General features: G+C 39.1%; 1 protein-coding gene across 2 annotated transcripts in view; it reads right to left on the bottom strand.

Annotated features, from left to right (window-relative positions):
- Positions 1–888: 888 nt before the first annotated feature.
- Positions 889–22,709, bottom strand: part of RSF1 (remodeling and spacing factor 1) — a 60,443-nt gene continuing 38,622 nt past the window's right edge. Inside the window, exons 7-16 of one of the 2 annotated variants that reach the window (XM_054654721.2) lie at positions 21,003–21,200; positions 19,713–19,817; positions 18,314–18,393; positions 13,623–13,677; positions 12,224–12,330; positions 9,195–9,262; positions 7,913–8,120; positions 5,978–6,201; positions 3,837–4,028; positions 889–2,181 (exon numbers count right to left, since the gene is read on the bottom strand). In XM_054654721.2, the coding sequence (XP_054510696.2) occupies positions 1,607–2,181; positions 3,837–4,028; positions 5,978–6,201; positions 7,913–8,120; positions 9,195–9,262; positions 12,224–12,330; positions 13,623–13,677; positions 18,314–18,393; positions 19,713–19,817; positions 21,003–21,200 (1,812 nt within the window). In that variant the 3' untranslated portion in view covers positions 889–1,606. Of the gene's footprint in view, positions 2,182–3,836; positions 4,029–4,416; positions 4,470–5,977; positions 6,202–7,912; positions 8,121–9,194; positions 9,263–12,223; positions 12,331–13,622; positions 13,678–18,313; positions 18,394–19,712; positions 19,818–21,002; positions 21,201–22,709 lie in introns of those variants that run through there. The other variant, XM_054654725.2, reaches the window with a different exon arrangement.

Here is a 22,709-nt window from a genome sequence, read left to right as displayed (position 1 = left end):
TCCTCAGTGGCAGCAGCAGCTTTGGTGCATCCATTGCCGGCAATGGACATAAACACCAGTCAAAAATCCAAATCTCAGAGCAAAAGGATTAACAGATGTGACCTTTTTGGATTTCAATGTTTGGCAGATCTGTTTGAGCTGCCTGTGTCCTATAACATGTACAAATGCTACAGCCTGCATCTTAATCAGAGTACAGAGAAAACTGAATGCTCTTGATGTGCCCCATGTTGATTTGGTGGGGTTTTTGTTCTTCCAATGTCTATTTTCTCCCCTTGAATAAAAGCACATATCACTTCACGCCTGCTGGAAAGTTGATGGGATGTCTTGGAGTCAAGCGTTTTCTCTCAGAAACTCTGCCTTCTTGAAATCAGTTGGTCACATGGTAGTTATTAAAATGTATTTTAAGAAAATTCTAATGGCCAAAGGCCAACAACTACATTCAAAACCTGCTAATACATCCAGGCAAATAAGCAAAACCAAAACAAAACACACATAAACCCCAAACAGGAAACCTCCAAAAGGAAAACTGTTCCATTTGTTTACTTCAATTTGAAGTAGATATTAAGGGCATGAATGGACCAGTCATAGTTTATTTGAAAATCCCTCCATCCTCTTATGCACTGTCATTCTGTGGTCAATGCCATTTGTACAAACACATTTTGTTCAGAATACTCCAACTGGTTATGAAACTCACATGGCCGGGCAGCGACTGCAGGGTTCTTTTGTCTGTAAAAGTCTGCAGTGCTTACAGACTTACTTGACATCAATACGTCCTCCCACTAGACACTGTGCATTGAAGGCCATCTGATGAACTGTGCATGAGAACACTTTAGAAATTCATGGCTAAAGTGTTTCGACTGTCAAAAACTTCATTACAGTACACTTCACTGTACAAACATTTTAAAGGATGTTTATTAGGAAAGTCTGCAAGTCATAATGAATAGCAGAGTTCTTGTTTATGGTACCTTCTTGGCCTCTAATAATTCTGTTTGCCTCCAGTATTAAAATCAAACTGCTTCCATGAAGGTGATTACTAAAATGAGCTATGGTATGTTAACCTACAACTCACAAAATGCGACAGTACAGACATTAATTTTGCTTTTAACTGTCTGTTAAGTTGTAATCTAAGTTGTGAACATTTAAATATAATATATATCTCATATGAAAAAGCTAAAGCACAAGTGCTTCTGCACCACCCCCCTCCCGTCCCCCCACCCCCTGAGCCAAACCCACCCCAGTTCCGGTTTGGGCCCTGACTGATTTGGAATGCTTTCTTAGGCCACCCATTTCCACAAATTTGTATGCACTCAGGAAATATAAAGTCAAAAATATACAAATCTCTTGTTGTTATAAGGTTTTTGTGAGTGAAATTACCCAGGACCATGGACTTGGAAGGAGAAGGGGGGGTAAGAGAGGGAATTTACAGCAATTCGTCTTCAAAGTTCAAAACTGGTCACTTCACAGAAAGACTGCAGGACTGGTGAAATTCTTGCTTCTAGAAAGTGATACTGTAGTGGAGAATTTTCTAGGAAAAATAAAACAACTTTTAATAACTGGCCCGCTGGTATGAGCTACCGTGGAATAAATTAGCACAAAAATGGAAGTCTTATAACTGTTCACTGTTACAGACGTAATCAACAAGGTCAGTCACTCTCAAAAGTTCATCTTCATCTTCCTCCGGCCCTACCGCTTCCTGCCCACTGCCTGTCCCGTTGGGCGCCAGGCTGGCGCTGGCTGTGCTGTCCTTGGGGGCCTGGGTCTTCTCGCTTGGCTTGCCAATCAAGTTCTCAATGGTTTTCCCTGGGCTCTGTCCGTTGGTGGAAGGCAAGTCCACCAGGCTGTAGTCCAAAGGGCTCTCTACTTTCCCTACATTATCAAAGTCATCTTCGTCATCACTCTCTATCCGGTAGCAGTGCTTCTTGGGGTTGTCTGGGGGGGCTTGTGCTGCTGGCAGCTTATCTGCGGGAGCGGGGGTTTCTGCGTTGTCATTGGCGTTTTCGCACGCATCTTCCTCGTCAGTCTCAATTCGATTCAGGCGTTTGCGGACAGGCTTCCCTTCTTCCTCCTCATCCTCTCCTTCTTCCTCGGAATAGTCATCTGTACTTCGCCGACGTTTTCGAATCAATCGCTTGGACTCCTTTGTGGATTCATCATCTTCAGAGTTCTTAGATGTGTAGCTCTCTGAAAGAAGCAGCAGACTTAGAGCAAATCTCAGTGCAACATTTATTGTTCATCTTCCACACTCACCAACAAGACAGCTCTCTGAGCACACACACTTCTGCCTCCTTCCCCAGGTTCCCCAGCCAAGCTAAAAGGCTTGCATTCTTTCTAATTTTTAAATTAACTTCTAATGTAGCAAGTATTAATAATTTATGGATATTCTGTTTCCAATCTGAAGAGTACCAGAGGCTTTGGAAGTAGGTGTGCTCTCCCCTAAAACTGGTAACTCCAACTGCACTCCTCATCTCATCGTATGAGCTTTATTTGTACCTTGACAGAAACTCAGAACCCAAATAATGCCCGCTCTATCATAAAATTCATGTATCTACACACACACACACACAAAGCTGTACTATACCCCTGCCACCCCCAAATTATATACAACTTCTTTTAATGGGAGGCTTGGTGTTTTGGGAAATTGGAATACTGCCTACACCCTGACAGCCTTTACACTTATCTTTGGTGGTTGTGGAGAGAAAAGATGGAAACTGAAAAATCAAAATGGCAAACAATTTATTGTCTCTTTGTGATTCCCATTAGAAATCATGGGAATTTTCATTTTAAAGGGTATTATTTAATGTAGGTTCAAGTTGATTGAGACTGTCAGTGTTCCTCTATTTTTAAACTGCAATTCCAGTAACACTGTTATGTGTTTTATGATATACTGTGGGAACTGTGTGACAGTGCTGGAAAGGTGCCAAATGGTGCTGATTTTAATACACAGAAAGCCAGTACTTAAAATACCTGAGGAAATGGGACTTCATGAAGAAAAGACAATGTCAATCAGGGAATGTTTAAAGCCACAAGTGCTGGGGAAAAAAAGCCACCACAGAGCCTGAGAACAGGCTGTATTGAAGATCATGTTTTTGAGACACTACAGACTTGCATCACATACTTGTTTCCCTTCACCTAGAAGATACTCTACCACTCTGTAATCTCAGGAGAGCCCTTCCAAAACTGAGGCACTCAGACTGCCAAAGGACAGCCCATTTTCTGAGGAAGTCTGGTATCCATTGCAACTTCCATTGCTCAGCATTTGGAAAGCCAGAGCTAAGGTCTGATAATCCAGGCACCCGCAATCCAAAACAGCCAAAACCAGTGGCTGATTTTGTAAAAGCTAATTAATTATAAATCACAAAGCACGCCAACCACTCATGGTGTGCCTGACATTACTGAGAGAGGCTTCCTCTGCACTTGGCACAGCTCCTTAAACAGGAGATGGAACGAGTCTGAACCACCAGCACAAACACAGTCAGGGCACCAGTGGCAATGCCCTTCCTCTTACATAAGAGAATCTTTAGAGGCTGGTGGGATGCAGCTTTGTGACCTCTTAACAGAAAAGTGCTGAAACAGCTGTATTACAGCCAATTTTGGAATCCCAACACTCTATGTCAGTAAATTCAGACCTGTAAGTCAGGATTAGGGGCAATGATAAATTTGAGAAGTGACTCAGTGCATCATAAAGTACCAGTGGGCTGTTTCAGAAGGAGAGTTTCTGAGAAACATCAAGGAACTCTAGAAAGACAATTCTCTGAAATCTTGGAATTACATATCTTTCCCTTTGTGCTGATGCTGACATACACATGCTCCTGGAAGTGTTGGACTGTTTATTTTACCTTCACTATCTGAAGTGGAGAGCCTGCGTTTATGAACTCTTCTCAACTCCTTCCCATATCGGACACTTTTCTGTGAGCCATCACTTTCTGAATCTTCCTTATAATTGACTTGTCTCTTCTGATTCCTTCTTGATCTTCTCCTCCTAGTTTCCAGGTAATCATCATCGCTGTAATCTGTGTAATCACCACTCTCTGTGTGGAACAAAATAGTGATGTGCATTAGACCATCAAAGCAAAACTGCCTCACATAAAAAAATTTAGGTAAGTTTCCTAATTCAGATATTTCCCTTATGGTGTTTTTGTTGCCTCATCTCTACTGGTGTCAAAGACTTCTCTACAACTCCTGACAGTGGAAACAACCTTACTGAATTGGAGTTGATGGCACACATTACCAGTGCCTCAGGAGAGTCTGTTCTGCTTTTAAAATTCAAATAATGTGTACTCTACTGGAAGACTTTTAAGAATGGGTAGATGAAAAATGACTGACAAGATGAAATTCCAAGACCTGAGTTATATAAGTTAACAACAAAAACCAGTTTCACTCAATCGTGGGTTTGCTTAAAACAGAAACCATACAGAAGAAACTTACCATCAATTACAGTTCTTCCTGCACCAGTCTACTGCAGCTAGAGTCTTCAAAAATTAAATTTATTTACATCAGTTGAAAATAGCCTCAAATCAACTTCATCTGCTTTTCACTGAGCTATGCCAGAACCATTATCCCAAGATACATTTCTATAAAAGTCACACACTATTTCTAAGTTAGAGATTGATATGAGCCACAGATCAAAGTGGCATCCTCTTTACTTCCTAAAATATTAGACAAAGAAACAGAGCGAGTCAGCAAGAACAACTAGCTTCAGAAAGAAATTCCATCTCTGGAGACTGAAAATAAAACCTCTTGCAGGGCACCTGATTTTCTTAGCTGAAAACAGGCTTAAAGCAAAATCCTGATGGACAACAATGAAGGTAAGAGAGAAAGAGAAACATGCAGCTAACGTTATACTTTAGATATATATATGGAATGATACAGGAATCAGTTGATTTTATCACAGATGTATGTCCACCAGGAAACAAACAGTTGTTCTTGTGCATTACAGAACAGATAAGCAATCTCCTTAGACTTCTGCCAGTATCTTTATTGATAAGAGCAATGCAATGATGCATTGAGGACAGGGAGATAACAATCACTCTAATCACTCCTATAGTTGTCTTCATCTGTCCATGTATGAACCTTTCTTTTGGAAATCAGTATTCCAAACCAATTTACTCCAACATGTCCATCATCTATAATCTAGACAGACAAATAAAACACTGGTAACATAATACACACTGCAGCAAGTTAACATTCCATTATAGTTAGAACCTTAAATTCACAATAAGAGTGAGAAAAAATGAATGCTTATGTATATGGCACTTCCTAGTCTGTTCTCAAATGAAGCAGAAACAAGGAGGACTGTCTTCAGAGAAAGATGCTGATCATGAAGAGTTTTATGTAGTGCACAGGCACTATTCTCACACTTCAAACCATGCCAACAGGAAATGAAGTAGTTGAAGGACAAGTAGAATAAAGTGAATTATCAGGTTCTCTTGTGATGCAAAGTCTTCAGTTACTAAAGATTTTAAGGATAATTTTAGGAGAAAGAGATTCAAGGTGTTATTCTTTGCTTTCAAGCCTCCCAGAAAACACAAAATGCCATACAACTGAAGTTTTCTTCCATAAAAGTGACAGAAAATGTTTCTTTCAGAATCTTTTTCATAGCTGTGTTCAGAAGGTCTTCTACTAGCTATAAAGAAGCACACTTTTGTCTCCATCCTCCTTCCTATAATCCCGTGCCAAACAGGACAGGTATAGAGGTAGCTGCAACTATCCACAATGGTGGCCTCTAGAATCATAGCACAAACATTTATGTAAATACATCATTATCTAGAAATGCCAAGAACCTAGTGCTCAATATCAGTTTCCTGAAAAATACTGACAGCAGAACAAGTAGCAAACTGCTTCGCAGCAAAGATGACATCTGACTTGAGCAAAGCAAGCAAACAAGCTAGTCAGTCGTGACAGAAGCTCAGACTGCCCTTCTCTCTCTCTCTCTCTCCAGAAGAGAGTTTTTAAAATATCAAAGATTGCTTGTACTCACCAGACTCTCTGCTTGAATTGTCCTCAGACTCTTCATCTTCATCATCTTCAGAGTATTTTTTCTTGACTGTTTTCCTTCGTAACCGCCTGCTTTGCCTCATGGGCCTGGAGAGGTGTCGCCTGGATATGCGGGCGCAGAACTCGGAGTCACTGTCCTCGTTTGATGGTGGGTCATCTTCACTTTCATCCAGATTTTCCTCTGATATAACAAACTCATCCTGAGATCTGCAAAGGAAAACCCCAGACAATCGAGATGGGTATTACAACCAAAGGATTGAACTAGTACTTGTATTTTACAAGCAAGTGATAAGTACCATTTTACACAAAACAAAAAAAGCACAAATCTTATAATGAGGAGCAAAGACTCAGAGAGGGCCAGCTGCCATCACTGACATGAGGTTTCAGCTGTGTGTTTGGGACATGGCTCTACAGTGCATGACATCACACAGCAGACTACAACAGCAGGTGGATATAAACACTCTGTCAAACCAACACTGCAGCTGGCATTAACACGGGACAGACTCTAGAGTGTTCATATTGTTCATTGCAATGTAATGCCTGCACAGCAGTAACTGTGGAGGGAAAAAACACCAACAATGTCCTAGCAAAGGTGACATTTACTTTACAAACCCAGAACTGTCCCACACAATTTCTGAGAATTAGAATATTGTGTCTTCATACAAAACTATGGCTCTAATGCAAAACATGCAACTCACAACCTTATAAGCTTGTAACAGTCCCATAATTTCAAGTGAGTCAGGCTTTTTTAAAAACCATCGAACACTGAAGGTACACAGTCACTTGCATTTAGCTGCCAGCTGAATCTAAATTCCAGTGTAAGATCCAGAAGGCCCTAAGCAGAGGATGGAGTTGAAAATGCATGAGCACACTTTAACAGATCAATGCACTATTAATTCTGTGACATTTCCACAAGCTACACTCATTGATTGGAAATTTCCAGCATGTGTGGCTCAATTATTCAGGGTGCCAATGAAATGTCCTCAGCATGGTCACAGGTGAAAAACAAAGCTCAGAATTTGCATTTATCTTGTATAGATTTTCCATACACTTAGTAAATTGACTCAATGATTGGTATAAAGCTTTAAAAGTTGCTGGTAAAGAGCCTACAGCCTCATGCCTGCTTTATTATGTTGCTTCATTAAGGCATAAAGTTAATCTAAAATTATCATTTTTTTTAACATCAGTAATTGCCCAGACTGAATGAGGAGAAATTCTGTGGAAAGTGAGTTTCAGTCAGCCAGAGCAATGACATGTATTTGTTTTTTACAGTATAAGCCATTTCTTTGACTGTTTTCAAAATCTACTTCCTACAAAGCAGCAAATCAAGAACTAATTTCAGAATCTGCCTGACAGGTTTTGTATGCTCTAAATAATGAAAATTTTCCTCTTCCAATTTCAATTCCAAATGACAACCAGGCCAAAAAATCCTACAAAGCAGGAATTTTCAACTCTCATTTTTAAAAGAGAACAACCAGCCTCATTTTAGCTACATTTTTGTTACAGATTTCTGCTTGACAGTCACATCAGCCAGAGAACTGAGCCCACCTGGCTCCTTCACTAACAGAAGCCTGTAGTAAGGCCTCAAACATCACAGTATTGTTTCCAGCATGTATTATGCTTAAAATACAGATTGGATGATGTCAGCACATGGATCCAGAATGCAGTTTTTCCAGTACAATGTTCCCCATGGCCGGAGTCCATGGTAGGGGGTTTGGAACTGGGTGATCTTTAAGGTCCCTTTCAACCCAAACCATTCTATCATTCTCTGACTTTTACTGGCAATGTACAGTGCCATTCCAGCACTGGGAACATGCTCCTGATGATCATTTCCTGATGGATGCCTGATGAGGCATTCCAGAGTCAGAGAAGCTGCAGAGGTCAGTGACTTGTGGTGGAAATTAAATTGCAGACCTACCCATCACTGATCTTGAATTCATCCTCACTCTCTTCTTCATCCATGTTACTGTCGCTATCCAAGTCATTTAGTCGCCGTCGTTTCTTGCGTCGTGCTGCAGCAGCCCTTTGTGGTCGCTTGTTCTCCTTCCTTTCCTCCTCGAGGATTGTGGAAATGTCTTTCCCACGGTGACCTGTGATATTTGACATGTCTTTGCCTCTGCCAATGCCTGAATTCAGTAAGAGAAAGGGGAAACAATTGCAAGTTTATTTTCTTGTTGATCTTTCTACAGATCTTTCTTGCATGTGCCTACCTTCAGTTTATTTTCTGTCAAGCAGAGTATTTTCTTGTCAAGCAAGACTATGTCCAGAGTCTTGCTGCTGACATACACAGCCCAGATGTGGTTACTTGGAAATACTGACATCCATGCAGAAGGTCATGGTTAAGTGTCTGCATTCTAATACCCAACCCCAAACCACACTATTACAATGCCAGTGCCTTTTGAGAGGGAAATTACCAGAAAATACACTTTTTTCATAATGCTGAATATCCTTCTTAGGAGATGAAGGGTTTGAGTTGTGGTTTGGCCAAGAAGTGGAGTTTTTGAAAAGGTGTTTTAGTGTTGAGATTTAGTTATGTTTACTGTAATGGACCTTGTGTTACACACCCACAGATTTGCAGATTGTCTGCCTACATCCACGAGCTTCTGAAACTGGTTGAGTGTCTGGAGATGCCACAGGCCAAATAGCTGAGGGACAATGTTTCATGGCTGTTTTCTTCAGGCAAGTTAAGGTGAGGCAGAAGCCAAATCCACCTCCATCCCTCTCAGATACTGCTGAAGATCTCTGGTTTGGTCCCATGTTGCCTTAACAGGCAACAAAGAACAGAATTTCACTTTTTTTGTGTTCAGATAAGAAGTGCTAATAGAGCTGAATGAATATTAAGACAATTTCCTACACCCAGACTTTTAGGGGGTGCAACTGCAGACCAATTTGTGAGTCCTCTTTTTACAGGGGACAAATGTCAATAGCACTGCTGCCATTCCAATCTCAAATCCAAAACTTACTCATTACATATATAAAAACCTGTACAGGCTAGATTTAACTATCAACTTTTACTAATTTTCTTACAACTTTTGGCAGCATGGGATGGCCACTCCAAAATACAGCAGTAAAAAAATACCCCTGGCAAACTACAGAGTTTAAAGGGAGAGGGTTATATTTATTGCTTCTCATATCAAAATAAATTTGCTCTCCATCTCCATCACCACTGCAATGAAAAACAAGTAACATAAGAAACATACCTCCTCCATCAGCCTCCTTGATATCATCTTCAATTGCCTCATCAATTGCCTCATCAAATTCATCAAACCTAAAAATAACAGCTTCCATTTACCACTTTGAAGTGAACAGTAATTAAATCGTTACAAACACATACCTCAAATCTGAAGAAATTACAATGCACAGAGTGGGCTGGATATATAATTAACTGAAATAATGGGCCAGAATTTTTTTAAAATTGGCTATTTTATTACCAAAGCTCTGTTTCTTACTTCATCTTGCTTGAGGAATATTTACCATTGTCTGTCTTACTACTGAGTTACATGAACAGAAATCCCCTTCCATTTTACACAACAGGCGTCTGAATTTAAACATATATAATCTGGAAGTTCTTTAAAATGGTTTCAATAGCATTTTGATACAAAGTACTCACCATTTTTTCCACAATTTTTATTAGATTACATTAGCTCTACCAACCTTCAAAACAGCCTGAGAATCATCTATTAAACTCAATGTACAACTCTTTTTTTCCTGTCCACATTTTCCTTCAGAACTGATTGCACATAGCTGCTTTCTACTCTTAAAGCTCATGATACTTTGTGGATCTGCAACATTCTAAGCTGAACAGATAAAATAAAACACAAAGTACAGAGTTCCTCATAAATCTACATAAGTAAGTTGCAATGCAATGTTACATAACTGAATAGGACAAACAAAGGCAGTCTTTGAAACTGCTTGTACTGCAACAGCTTTTATAAAACTGCATAAATCTCTGCACCCTGAGTAGCTCATTTAAAGAGAAGAGCAAACTGAAGAAAAAAGATCCAATCCTTTCAACACAGATGACCTCAGTTTGTTTCTTCAGTTATGAATTCAAATTCCATAAAAAAGGATTGTTACCTGTTCATAAAAATAGATGCCTTGAGCTCCAACATGCAAAAGTACAAATTTTATTAACTATATAGAAAAGAATTTTTATTTAGATGCAGATTCTTCTTCTCATTTTTTTAAAAGTTATTTGTTGTATTTTTTTCAGATACAGACAACTAACAACTGGACAATACGTTCATTAAAGATTCCACTTCTCAGTCATGAAAGAAAGATTACAGTTATATTTACCTTGGTCCCCCACAGGAACCTCTGGCAGTACAAGAAAAAAAGAAATCTAATACTTTACTCTGTATTCCAATAGTAAGCATAAAACACTTTCTCCTTAAAAATAAGGTGATGGACTTCTGATATCTTTATATTCCTTAGGAGCAATTGCATGCCACTCTCAAGGCTGCTTTACCCAGCAAGGAAATAACTCTGAAATTATTCCATCAGTTAGATTAGTTCCACATTACTCAAACACTGCTTTCCCTCCACACAGCTAAAAAAAAAACCCTCTTTAAAATGTGAGAAATCACTTAATGCTTTCAAACCACTGCTAACAAATAACCCGAGCTCAGACAAAGGTGAGCTGACAGCTGCTTGTCCATTTGGTGTAATGGAACATAATTTCTTCTGCTGCTGCTTGATTCATGATGCAGGTTATTGCTAAGTTGCCCATGAGAGGACTCAACAGAAGAGTGATACAAAAGGATTACAGATCCCTTAGAGAACCAGGATACTACACAATACAGATCTCTTTCCCAGTGGAATAAGACTTTAAGCATTCATTTTCCCCTGCTGTCACAACTTTCAGTGACACCAGTGGAACTTCACTGCAGACATATAAATCTGACACAATGATATGTGTAATATTTTCACCAGCTCAAACTTATGTGTATGATGTAGTCTGTAAGAAATATTATCACTTTTTATCAGAAGACTGATTTTTCTGAAACATTACATTCAATAAAAATTTACTGTCATTGCACAACATGAGTCCTGCTGAAGTTGTCCCACACACCCTACAGGCAAGGGATTTTTCCTCCCGGTCAGATGCTGCCTGACCTGGCATTAACATAACAGCAGATCTGTGTAGTCTTGCCTGTAGTACAACATTCCCTACAGGAATGCTTAATTTCCCAAAGCAGCAATGGCATTTTCATTAGTGTGACTTCTCCTGTTCATTCAAAAAGTTACCAAAATCCAACAGCTGAGCAAAGTCAGACAGAGTGCTCTGACCAGGCTGGGAAACCCAGCCTATACAAACGCCATGCCTCTCCTCAGCAGCCAAAACAGGTTGACTATAAATCCAGTGAGGGTTATTGTTGGAAAGTTTGTTATTCTAGTATTGGAATGTTATAGTTTTTGATGATAAAGGTTTACAAAGAGCAACTGCTGGAAAGATAGAGGGTTTTTTTTTAATATTCCTAATGCATCCAGGACAAACTGCCACAATCTGTCAGGCAACCACATTATTTTCTAATCCCAAGGGCATTTTACCTGCCTGGTGGACTGAAGATGATACAGAGTGTCACATGGTATTACTTAGAAAGCAGTTTATAAAAACAACTTGGTAATACACTGAGAACAAAAGTTGTAATTAAAATCATGCTGCATTTTGAAAACCTTAGTGACCTACTCTACTTTCAGAATGCAGAATCTTGGCACTTTCATTTACTAATTGCACTTTGGTCAAAATTTCTCTAAAGAGTTACATATTTCTCTGAAGAGTTTCATTTTTAGACGTGCTGTATGATAATTACATTGTAAGTTTCATAACCCTTTCTTGTAAGGATGGTCTAAGGTGGGGAGGGGGAAGAGAGCTAGGAATTGAAGGCCTTTCAAGACACAAGCAGAAGTCTCCTGTGCAAGAGAAAGGAAAGGTTTAATTCACCTGCTTTAACTCACTCCAGAAACTGCAGTAGTATCAAAACCTTCTCTGGTATTCCTGAACAAAACACCATATACATTTTCATTTTTTTAATGCATCACCCTTCACTATATCACCTTATGCTCTCACAACCACTGAGCATAACGAGTATTCAGAGGAAAGAACAAAGACACTTTAGTAGGGCTTCTCTGTTAAATGTAGAAGTTTACATGAGGAGTGGTGGGATGATGCAGAAAGGAAACAACAGTATGACTTTTGCTGTACAAGCTATTTTAACAAGCTGCTGACCTGTAGCTTATGCACTTCCGGGTTCTGGTAGATCTCCTTTCAAGTTTCGATTTGGGCTTTTTAGAATCTTTCTTCTTTTCTTCCTGACCTTCAGGTATTTCTGGCTCCTGTTCAGATAAGACAGAAGTGTCAAAAAAGCATTATCTCCTCCCTCTCTTCATACTCATTATGACTGAACTTGTAATACAGATTATTCCTTCTGTCTAGAAAGCTCATATGCCCAACCCATGACATTTTAACTTGTAATATAGTGACCTATTACAGCAGTTCAGGTGAATTTGCACATTTTGCCCTTTAAGGCTACATAACTTTCTAAACACAGACTTTAAGGGTTCAGGCTATTGGATCATTGTCTTTATGCTGCAATGCTGAGATCATGCCTCAGGTGATACTCCTAGGACTAGTGAATGTGGCAGCTGAACAAACTGTGGCCACCACCTCTACATACTGAGCACAGGGATACCTTTACACAGTGAAGTTTCAATAAAGTTTAATGCAGATTAGTTTTATTACATTGTTTGCAAGTTATTAATTTTAAAACAAAATAATCTGCCCCCAGGCTGCATTTTTCAAATATTTGCTTTCAGCCATAGATTCTTTTGCAAGTTTGTAAAATCTGTAATTGTTTTTCTGTTATTCAAAGACAGGGAGAAAAAGCTGGCCTTGTTACAGCAGGCAGAGTGGAAAGTCTATGTTTAAAATGAACAAAAGTTCCATTTTGAACTGCAAAGAACAGATTATATAATTCCAGATGAAAGCATTTGGCTAAGACTTCAAGGGACTTGCTTTAGTGTATTTAAGTGAGAAGAGGCTGTTCTTCATGTGAATCAAAGCATTTTTCCTCTTTTCTCAAGGGAAACCATACAAAAGCATCTGTTAATGAAATGCTAAATGTTTACAGTTTTTAATCACGTGACCTTATCCACTCATTGAAGGCAAATGCTGTGTGGCCTAGAGATACTACACATTCCCTCTGAAACATAAGCCAGAAACATTTGTTTCCATCAGTTCCAAAGGAAAGCCATGACAATTAACTTAGACCTAGGTAACTGCACAGCAAACACCAGAGCTAAATAAACTGCTTCCCACCTTCACAAGCTACTGAATATTGAGAACTCAACTCAAAATCCAACTGTAATGGGCAGGGAGGTAGTCCTGCAATCCCTCACTGGGAGAGGACTCTGGGCAGCATCAGGTGGCTCTGATAAACACCATAAAGTTCCCTTGGTTTCTCTACTATATTCAGTCTAAAATGAAGAGTCTGGAATTATTTCTGATCTGTATATAGATTGATTTTTCTTTCCAAGATGCTACTAGCACCTCTGACACAGCACTGAGAGACTTCTTCCCTGAAGTTTGGAAAATAAAGCAATAATACCACACAGACACAGTAGCTTACCTGAGGTGGAATGATGTTCTCAATACTGATACCCACGTACACCAATCGCTCTTTTCTTGAGGAGAGAAAGAAAATGAAAATAAACTTACAGAATGTCTGCAGATATCTAAAATAAAGCTATAATTAGCACCATTTGAAGTTCTTACTAGGCAGAAGCATCCCAAGAGGATGTTCCAAGTGAAAAATTATTGAAATTGGGATTATATGCTAATTCTCATGTGATCACATTTTTCTGCATGTATAATGTAAGAGATTTCCAAAGAGTTCTGACAATCAACAGTACTTGAAGACTGTGGGCAGGAAGCACAGAAATTATTGAATTTGGGGTATAAAAAGCAAGTAAAAAACCAACTGAAAAATATTAATGCTGTGATGAAGATTATGTTGTCAGATCTGTAACTACCACCAATCGTGAAGGTGATGAAAGATAAATGGGAATTCAGAATCACAATGAACTGGAAAAAATATGTAAAGATAGGATGCAATCCAAAATGGATAAATGCCAGATTAGACCCAAGCAGAAGAACCAACTCTAGAAATATCAGGGGATAAATAACTGCCTACAGAGCAATTCTTTGCCAGAGAAGAACAACCTGAGTAAAGATCAGCAGAATCAAACTGCTGTTCAAAGAACTTGATGATAGACGGACGTGCAAATAGGACAACAGCTGACAGGACACCTTGCAGGACACCTGCCATGGCAGTCAGTCCTGTTCACACCTGTCTGGAGCACTTAGAGCCATCTGGGCACCACACAATCTCCAAGAAACATGTGATCCAGCTGAAGAGTTCAGAGCCAGCCAGTGGGAGTTACTGGAGGGCAGCAGACACACCCTATAGAGAAGGGCTGAAAAAATAGGATGCATCAGTGTAGAGAACACTTGACCGAAGATGAGAGACAGAGAAGTACTCGAATACAGGACTCTCTTCTAAGGAGAAGCGGGCTGTTCTCCTTGTCAACAGTGTGTTACAGGATTAAATCTACAGAAGCAAAATTCAGTTTAGATTTAGCTTTCTTCAACACAGACATTCTGCATCATATGAATTGCCTCAGGGACAACTCTGGCTCCTGAAGGACACAAGTCTTCTCTAAGTCCTGTTGTATGTGTCAGTCTAACTAGAGATGGGTTTTCTAACACTTCACAAGCAGCACTACCTGCTGATCTTCATGCTGCTGAACAGAACTTTCAAAGAACAGTCTCTGAGGAAGAACAGCCAGGTACTAGTGCAGACTAGGATGTGTAACCAAACTCCCATCACCATAGATCCCTACTAGCCTTTTTCCAGGAAAATAAGGGGCAATTTAAAGACATGAAGAGCACAATGAAAGTTGGTGGCATTTACTGGTGTCTGGAAGGACTCTGGATTTTTTAACTGAAGTGTCTCAATCAACCAGAATCAGACTATTGAAGTTACGGTGAGTGCTCATATTAGCCTGTCGCTTTACATTTGAGTTGCAACAGGACACATCACGCACATAACTGCAACAATGCCCATGACATATATTAATTTCAGCTATGTTTACTTCATTGTGTTATGTTTTGCAAATAATAGTATCTATGTTTAAAAAATTTGTTTTCAAAAATTTCATTAAGTTCTAAAGAATCTAAGTAAATTTTGAAAATCCTCTGAGTAGCCTTCTGCCCTTTCTAGCATAATACTCTTAAATAAAATTAACAAGCACAGTTCCTAAAGTAATACTTACAATGAGTAAAAATGGATTTTAGGTTGTGTTACAGCTAAAAAGACCATGGACTTCAACAACTTGGTATCATTATGCCTACTGAAATGACTGGCTGTCTATCCAAGGAATTGGTTTTGCATCCTAATATAAATATTCCTACATGACAAATGAAAAGAAATCCTTATCCACCTGGGCATCATTAAATTGGTTGGATGAGGAGGAAGGATGCTGTGCAAAATCACTATGCCCTTGAATATTAATTAAAATAACATTTTAAGGCAAGGAATACAATTACAGAACTGAGAAAGGAACTAGAAGTGCAAACATTTTAGTATTCAGCAAGTTTTTTTGATGGTTTACTCAATTTCTCATTTCTGTAATGCAAAATACTAAGAGACAGGAGATGAGAAAAATTAATCTGCTTTTAATCATGATCAGCAAAGTCTTCCAGTCCTGCTGTTCTTCTCCCTGGCTTGAGTATACACTGCTTAAGAACTCAGCAAATGGAACACACAATCCTGCTGAGGTCAAGGTCTTGAAATGAAATACAGAACTATATTGAATGAATTCTTTATTCCTTGTGGGCCAGACAGGAACTCAAGACTTTAGCCAAGAGCTTAAACATTTGAACTAAGACATCTCCAAGGGCAGCAGTAGATAAGTCCTGGATGGTTATAACATCTTCCTAGGCAAATTCAAGATAACATTTTATCTCAATTATGTGGCAGCAAAAATTGCTGCAGGGAAGTCATGAAAGTGTGTATGAAAGCAAGTACTCCACCTGGTTTAGCCTGGGAGAATTAGACAAGTAGTTCCTAGAGGGATTTTCCATCAAGAAGTCTCAGAGTATCTAACATGGATTAAAAGGGAGATCCTAGAAGGCTTTAATGTCCATTCCCTCCAGCTGGTGGTAGAACATGATTATAGAAATTAGTCTGTACGTGAGAAACCTGAAATTCAGCCAGGTTGTTGTGGTAGCACCTTGAATTCATAAATAGAAAAAGGGTGGGGGAAAAGATATAATTACATCCATGTATTTGTAAGTCAACAGGAAACCTGAAGGTTTCATTTTAAAAATCAGTGACATAACAGTTTGGGGATGTGCAAGTACACAGCTGCGCAGCTGAATCAGCCTCAGTCAGAATCCTGAGAGCTGGAAAGAGCACAACAGCACTACTTCAGAAAGCATGACAGCAACACTGATTCAAAGAACCTATTAGGTAGACAGATCCATAATGACAGAGTTGGATTTCTTCTCTTTTCCAAAAAGACAGATACCAACCACATAGTGAGTTTTCAGAAACACTGCATTCAAGTATGTCTGTGCCCCAAGCAACCAACCTGCTTTAACTTATACACTGAGCTGTAATAACGAGTCTCATTTCCTCTGGTATTATGATTCTCCAGCCTTTTTACCTTATTATTTGCAACAATAGAGCATTAAGCTGGAAGACTTCAATATTCAACTATTGCATTGTGAAGTCTATTATAATAACTCAGTTTTATGGCACACATTATAAAGCATTAGGTTCATTTGGTATGAGGATGATCAAATTGTAAAACAGTTATTAAACAGCTGTTTCAGACACTGAAAACTGCTATGACATCAACTGTATACTCTCCTGTTGCTCTCCGAACATTGTGTTTTTATGCAACACTGGTGATTTCAAAGAAAGCAAGACAGACTGGCAAAAGCTAGCACCCATGTAACGTTTGCCAGCAGAATATTTACTAAAGTAGGTCCAAAAATACCATTCACTAATAAAGAGCACTCCCACCATAAAGCAAAGCAACAGAGTTCCTGTGTGTCCCATACTTCTGCACAGATGGAGGCTGTGTATTTGCTGAGTTCACTCATAAAAATAGCTGATGGTTTCATTCCCACAGCTACAAATTCAGCACAATTGGCAATGGATAATTTCACCACAGTATGATCTAGATACACACTGAGCAGAAGTAGTAACATCAGGAATAGTCGGTACTCGATCTGTCACTATCATTGTTGCTGTTGCAATAACAAACAGGTTTGAAGAAAGCTGAAAGCAGACACAGATTGTGCTCCCATCTTCCCAGCACTGACTCACTACATCTCATGTAATATTACAGTCCCTGCCACAAATATAAGCCTGCACAATTACTTTCTTTAAAAGGGTCTCACCTTCTGGCGAAATTTGCCTTTTAAGATAAAATTAATGCAAAGTTTTGTTTAATAATGCATACAGACATTATTAAATTCTGCAAAGTACTCAATATATGCCCTAAAAAGTATAAATTATTCAGAATGTGTATCATGTCCCTCATTTCCAGGTCTGAAAACTGCCAATAGAACGCTCCAACTGATAAGGCTGTTGTTCCTAAATGCAGTAAATATGTTTGCACTTAGCCTTTGGTAAATGCAGGGGTGGATAGCTGGTCAGAGCAGGGTGATAATAATGCCAAGATTGTGGGTTCAATCCCTGCATGGGCAATACCCTGAAGAGTTGAAGCTGATGATCCTTGTGGGCCCCTTCCAAGTCAGAATATTCTGTGACTCTGTGAAACTTCACTGACCCACTGCCCTACAGCAGTTGCTGCATAATCTTGTACATTAGGCAGAGTTTAACAGGATCTAGAGTAACAACTCTCAAATCCCACAATAATCTGGATGACTTCTGGAGCAAAGTCAAGACTTAAACTTGCTTACAGCAGGAATTCTACACATGACTGACAGTCAGTTGAACCAGTGCTGGAAACCCTTTAACTATTGGTACAAGAAAGTCAAATCTGTGTTCAGGCACTTTAATCAAATTTTAGTACAAATGTATTTGCTTACCTTTTCCAGTTATTTCCTCCCTTCTTACAAGCTGTCCCAGCACTGAGCCAGCAATAATCAGTGGGAAGTCAAAATTGGTGTTACCAATTCCCAGTCTCATCACTGCTTTTCTCCCCAGTCCCCAGTTATTTTAATGCTTTCAATTATTACCACTCCCAGCACAGCACTGCCGTGAGTGCATCCAAACAACAGTACCTGCGTTCTGCACGCTCCTTCTTTTTTAAGACCACATCCAGATCTTGTAATTGTTCCTCTAATTTCTCACAGAGTAATTTCTAAAGGAAGGAAACACAGTATTAGTTTACTGCATAACCAGCAATTTTCACACTGAAGTAACATTCAGAGTCTTCATTCACTCAGACTGTATCTGGAAGAAGCACTCCTCTTCAATGTACAAGACTTTACAATAAAGCCTGTCTTTTTAAAACATGAGCTCCACCATCAAGTCAAGGTTGGATGAGACTTTGAGCAACCTGGTTTAATGGAAGGTGTCCCTGCTTATGGTAAAGGAGGTTGAAACTAGATGAGTTCAGCGGGCACTGCAGCAAAAAGCAGAAATACACTTTAGGATAATTTCCTTATCAAATACTCAAGAAGCTGTATGCAAAAATGACTTTTAATGGACAAATTGTGCCTTAGTCCATGTTAATGCCCTCATTATACTATTTCCAAGGGTGCTCCTCACCCTTTTACAAACTGTCATTTTTCATTCTGAAGAATACTTTAATAGCAACAAAACAAGGAGAAGCTATAACTAAAATTGCAAAGAAAACATTCTTACATATTCAAAATCATCACTGCTTAAAAACACTCCTCAGAAGACAACTAAACCCAGCACCAAATAGAGTCATCTCACATCATGCCCAATGTCTCTAGCTTACTGTCAGGCAACAGCCCTTTTGGCACAGAATTTCTCTAAAACCAAGGAAGGGGGTTGGGATCTGGCAGATTATTCTGAAAATGTGTACAAATGGTTTCCCGTTAATTTAACAAGAGCAGCATCACACACTTTCTGCTTATCCTCCCAAGTTCCAACCTTGCTTCTAACCTTGGAATAAGGGTTCATACTTGTCTATTACTTGACTAGAACAACCCTGGCTTTCCTATCAGAGACAAAGTATACCCTGAGATTCATCAGTAACAGCAGCCTTCTCTAACCAGCTTCTGAGCAAATGTCTCTGAAGAAGGAATAACACTTCAGAAACAGCTGCTTGCTCTGGCCACTGATCCATCCCTTGTTGCCTACTGCTCCTGCCTCCCGGACAATAACTTAAATGCTTCTTTTGGGAAAATTTAAGACATTATATCTTTAATACTGTACTAGTCTTGTGATTTAATCAGAGATGGGAGATAATCAGTGTGACTGGAGAGTACCATCTAAAAATCAGCAACACACAACTCTCATCACTAAGAGAAAACCACGTCACAAATTCAGTTTTACTAATGGACGGGAGGGAAGATCAGCAGTGCTACCATTCATCCCAGTCTGTTAACAGGCAAGAAAAATTATAGAAAGGACTTGTTAAAGTCCCAGCCAATCTCCCCAACCACAAGGGAAGCTGCAAGGAAGAGTGAAGTCACACAGGAACCATACATGCTGGCAAGGCGGGCAGAACCACTCTCCATCAGGGATGATCATCAGCGGAGGGCGAAGGCAGGCTGTGTGGTAGCCGCTGTCACAAGAGTCACACAACAAAATCTGTGCAAATAAAACATGTCATGAGTATCTTTTGGCATTCACACGTAGCAAGCTCCACAAATATTTCCCCAGCCAACACAGAAGTGTTTGGACTATGCCAAAACAAAAAAACAGCCCTGTATCACTTATCCTGTACCACACTTCCAGGGCCAGGGCTGGTTTTCATGGAGAAGTTTATTTATCACAGTGTTCCACGCTAACACCACATTTCCTCTTACTGTATTTTCTCAGTACTTAGTACTACTGGACTGTGTAGACTATGTGCCCTTAGTGTAGAATCTGGTAGTGCTTTCCAGATCCTAGAATAAGTGGAAAACTCCATCTGAACAAGACATGTTTTCCCTGTGCTCTCTTATGCAGGAAACCTGGTCTTTTTTCTCAGTCAGGATAACTTTATGACCTGGGCAGCAGGGACGAAGTCTTGCAGGCTCGCAAGGCATCCACAACTAGGCAACTACTAAAAGTTCATACTTAGTTGGGTAAAATTTGAGATATCCCCTTTCATAAAACTTGAGAACAAAGCTGGCATAAGCTGTGTGTATATCTACTGAAATACTTATCTCTAACATCCTAAAGGACAAACTTTCTCTCAGCTATGTCAGGAGATCTGTCAAACACCCAAGAGTGAGCTTATTTTCTGGATTCAGGACTGCACATGATGATTTCCTAGATAAACAGAGGAATTCATTATGGCATCTACCACAAATAAGTGAGAACCACAAGAAATAGCAAAATCTTGTTGTGATCTGTCTGGGATTTCACTGTACTCAGTCCTCGGGGTGAGATGCAGCTACATCTAATGAAGATGATTATGCAGCTGTGTGGCTATGCCACTGATGCCTTGTAAAGGAGACATCATACTGATGGGGTTCTTTTTAATGTTGCTTCCTCTGTATTCATTGCAACTGCAGGCATAACCTCAAAGGGTCACCCAGACTGATTCTCAATGGGCTAAGGTGTGTTACACCCTGTAAAAGATGCTATTTTTGTTTTGGCAAACAGGAAAAATAACTTCCTTCCCTCCTTATTCAAGGTAACTCATCTACTCCTGAGTATACCAGCTAAAAACTAGAAGACACACTCCTACATATGGCCACCCTGAAGGATGACTTGCCTTCAGACACCATCAAAGCCAATCCACCAAATCTGACACAACAACCTACAGAAGCTTCCCCCAAATCCTACCAGTTCGGGATGATTGGGAAGGCCGCACTTCTTGCAGGGTTCATCGTCATCAGCAGGTGGAGCTTCTTCTTCCTCCTCTTCCTCCTCTTCTTCCTCCTCCTCAGAGTTTTTTTCACTCTCAGAATCCTCAGTCTCTTCATTACTTGAGTATTTCCACCTGCCACGTGTCCGTGTACCCGTCCACCGAACTTTGCTTCTCTATGAGACACCATTTCAAAGAAAAAACACAAAGGAAGCCCACAGAGTTTCTTCCCAGATCTTAAAGAAATAATTGCCTCCAGAGTAAAATGATTCATTTCAGTCAGAATAGCTGCAGTAAATTTACAGCTGAGCATTTCACCGAATATGTTGTCTTCCCAAGATCCTTAAAATGCAACCAGATAAAATTGCATCTATGTGCTGAAAGAAATTTTCAAGTAAGATTTAAAAGTAGGAAGACAAATTTTTCCACTCAAACCATTTTCTTCTACTTTGACAATGCCAAATTCATAGTGAACATGGTAAACTCCACACTTACACTTTCTGACTTTTTCATGATAACTTGCTTCAACCCAAAGACAATCTTTTTTTTTTCCTCCCACCTGCCTCCCAAAGACTTTATGCATCTTATTTTACTTTGGAAAATGTGTTTGTTTCTGAAATAAGATCACTACACCTTTTAAGTGCATTACTTCTATCTAGGTCTTCTTTCACATTTATACTTTTTCATTTCATATTCTTTTCCTTAACTGAAACTTGATTCAGTTGGTGATTCTTTTTTTGCTAATCAAAGGGGAATCTACCCCCTTCTATCATATACCATATTATGAATTAAAATATTTTGAATATATATATTGCCATATTTTGAATAAAAAACAGGTTTCAATTAAAATTCGGAAGACTATTCTGAATTACTTAAACTACTTTGTGCAACTAAGATATTTTAGATTTAAAGCAACATGTCAAACAGAAAAAACTTTTATTCCCATTGACTGACTTGTTTCTCACACCCATCATTCTCTCACAACTTATCACCCCCTTCCCACAGACACTGAAAATGGAAAATAATTTTTCCAGCTTTTTTAATTCAAAATATTTTCTGGATTTTGATTTAATTATTCACAGACCTGAATAAGCTGAAAAAACTAAAATGCCCAAAATAGTCTATTTCTCCTGCAGGATGGACTTGTACCAAAGCAGCATTTGTCATATTGGTAAAATTTTCTGAGGTTCTTAACATCAGTTTCTGCCTGTTTAGAGATTTTACTGTTACTTCAGCTTTACTAGCAAAGGTACTTGAAATACATTACAGAGTCTCAGTTTAGGCAATGGATTCATCATACAGCATCATAATTTCAAATCAGTTTTTATAAGACCCATCTTTACAAAGAAAAGTAATCCCAAGACAAAAAGCAAGCAATTAAAGATCCTGATGTTCTTCATCCTGTTTAAATGCGAGAAGCTTAACAGCCTCAAACTTCTTCCTCTATCATAACTATTTTAGAAAAGTAAACATCTTTAGCTCTCTTGCTCTTTCACAAATAGAAATCAAGTTAAAACAGTTAAAACACCTGTAGCAACAGTACCTCAAAATACTAATAACTTTCAGGACTTACAATCCCTCTTACTTTCACATGTTTTCTTTTTTAATTAAAATCTTCAAATGAAAAATTTGGTTTTCATTTCCCTGGGCATGTGGCAGCATTTTTCAGTATAGATGTTACCATT

Source organism: Agelaius phoeniceus, chromosome 2 (genome assembly GCF_051311805.1).
Source record: "Agelaius phoeniceus isolate bAgePho1 chromosome 2, bAgePho1.hap1, whole genome shotgun sequence".
NCBI lineage: Eukaryota > Metazoa > Chordata > Aves > Passeriformes > Icteridae > Agelaius > Agelaius phoeniceus.
This window is presented reverse-complemented; position numbering and strand designations above follow the sequence as displayed.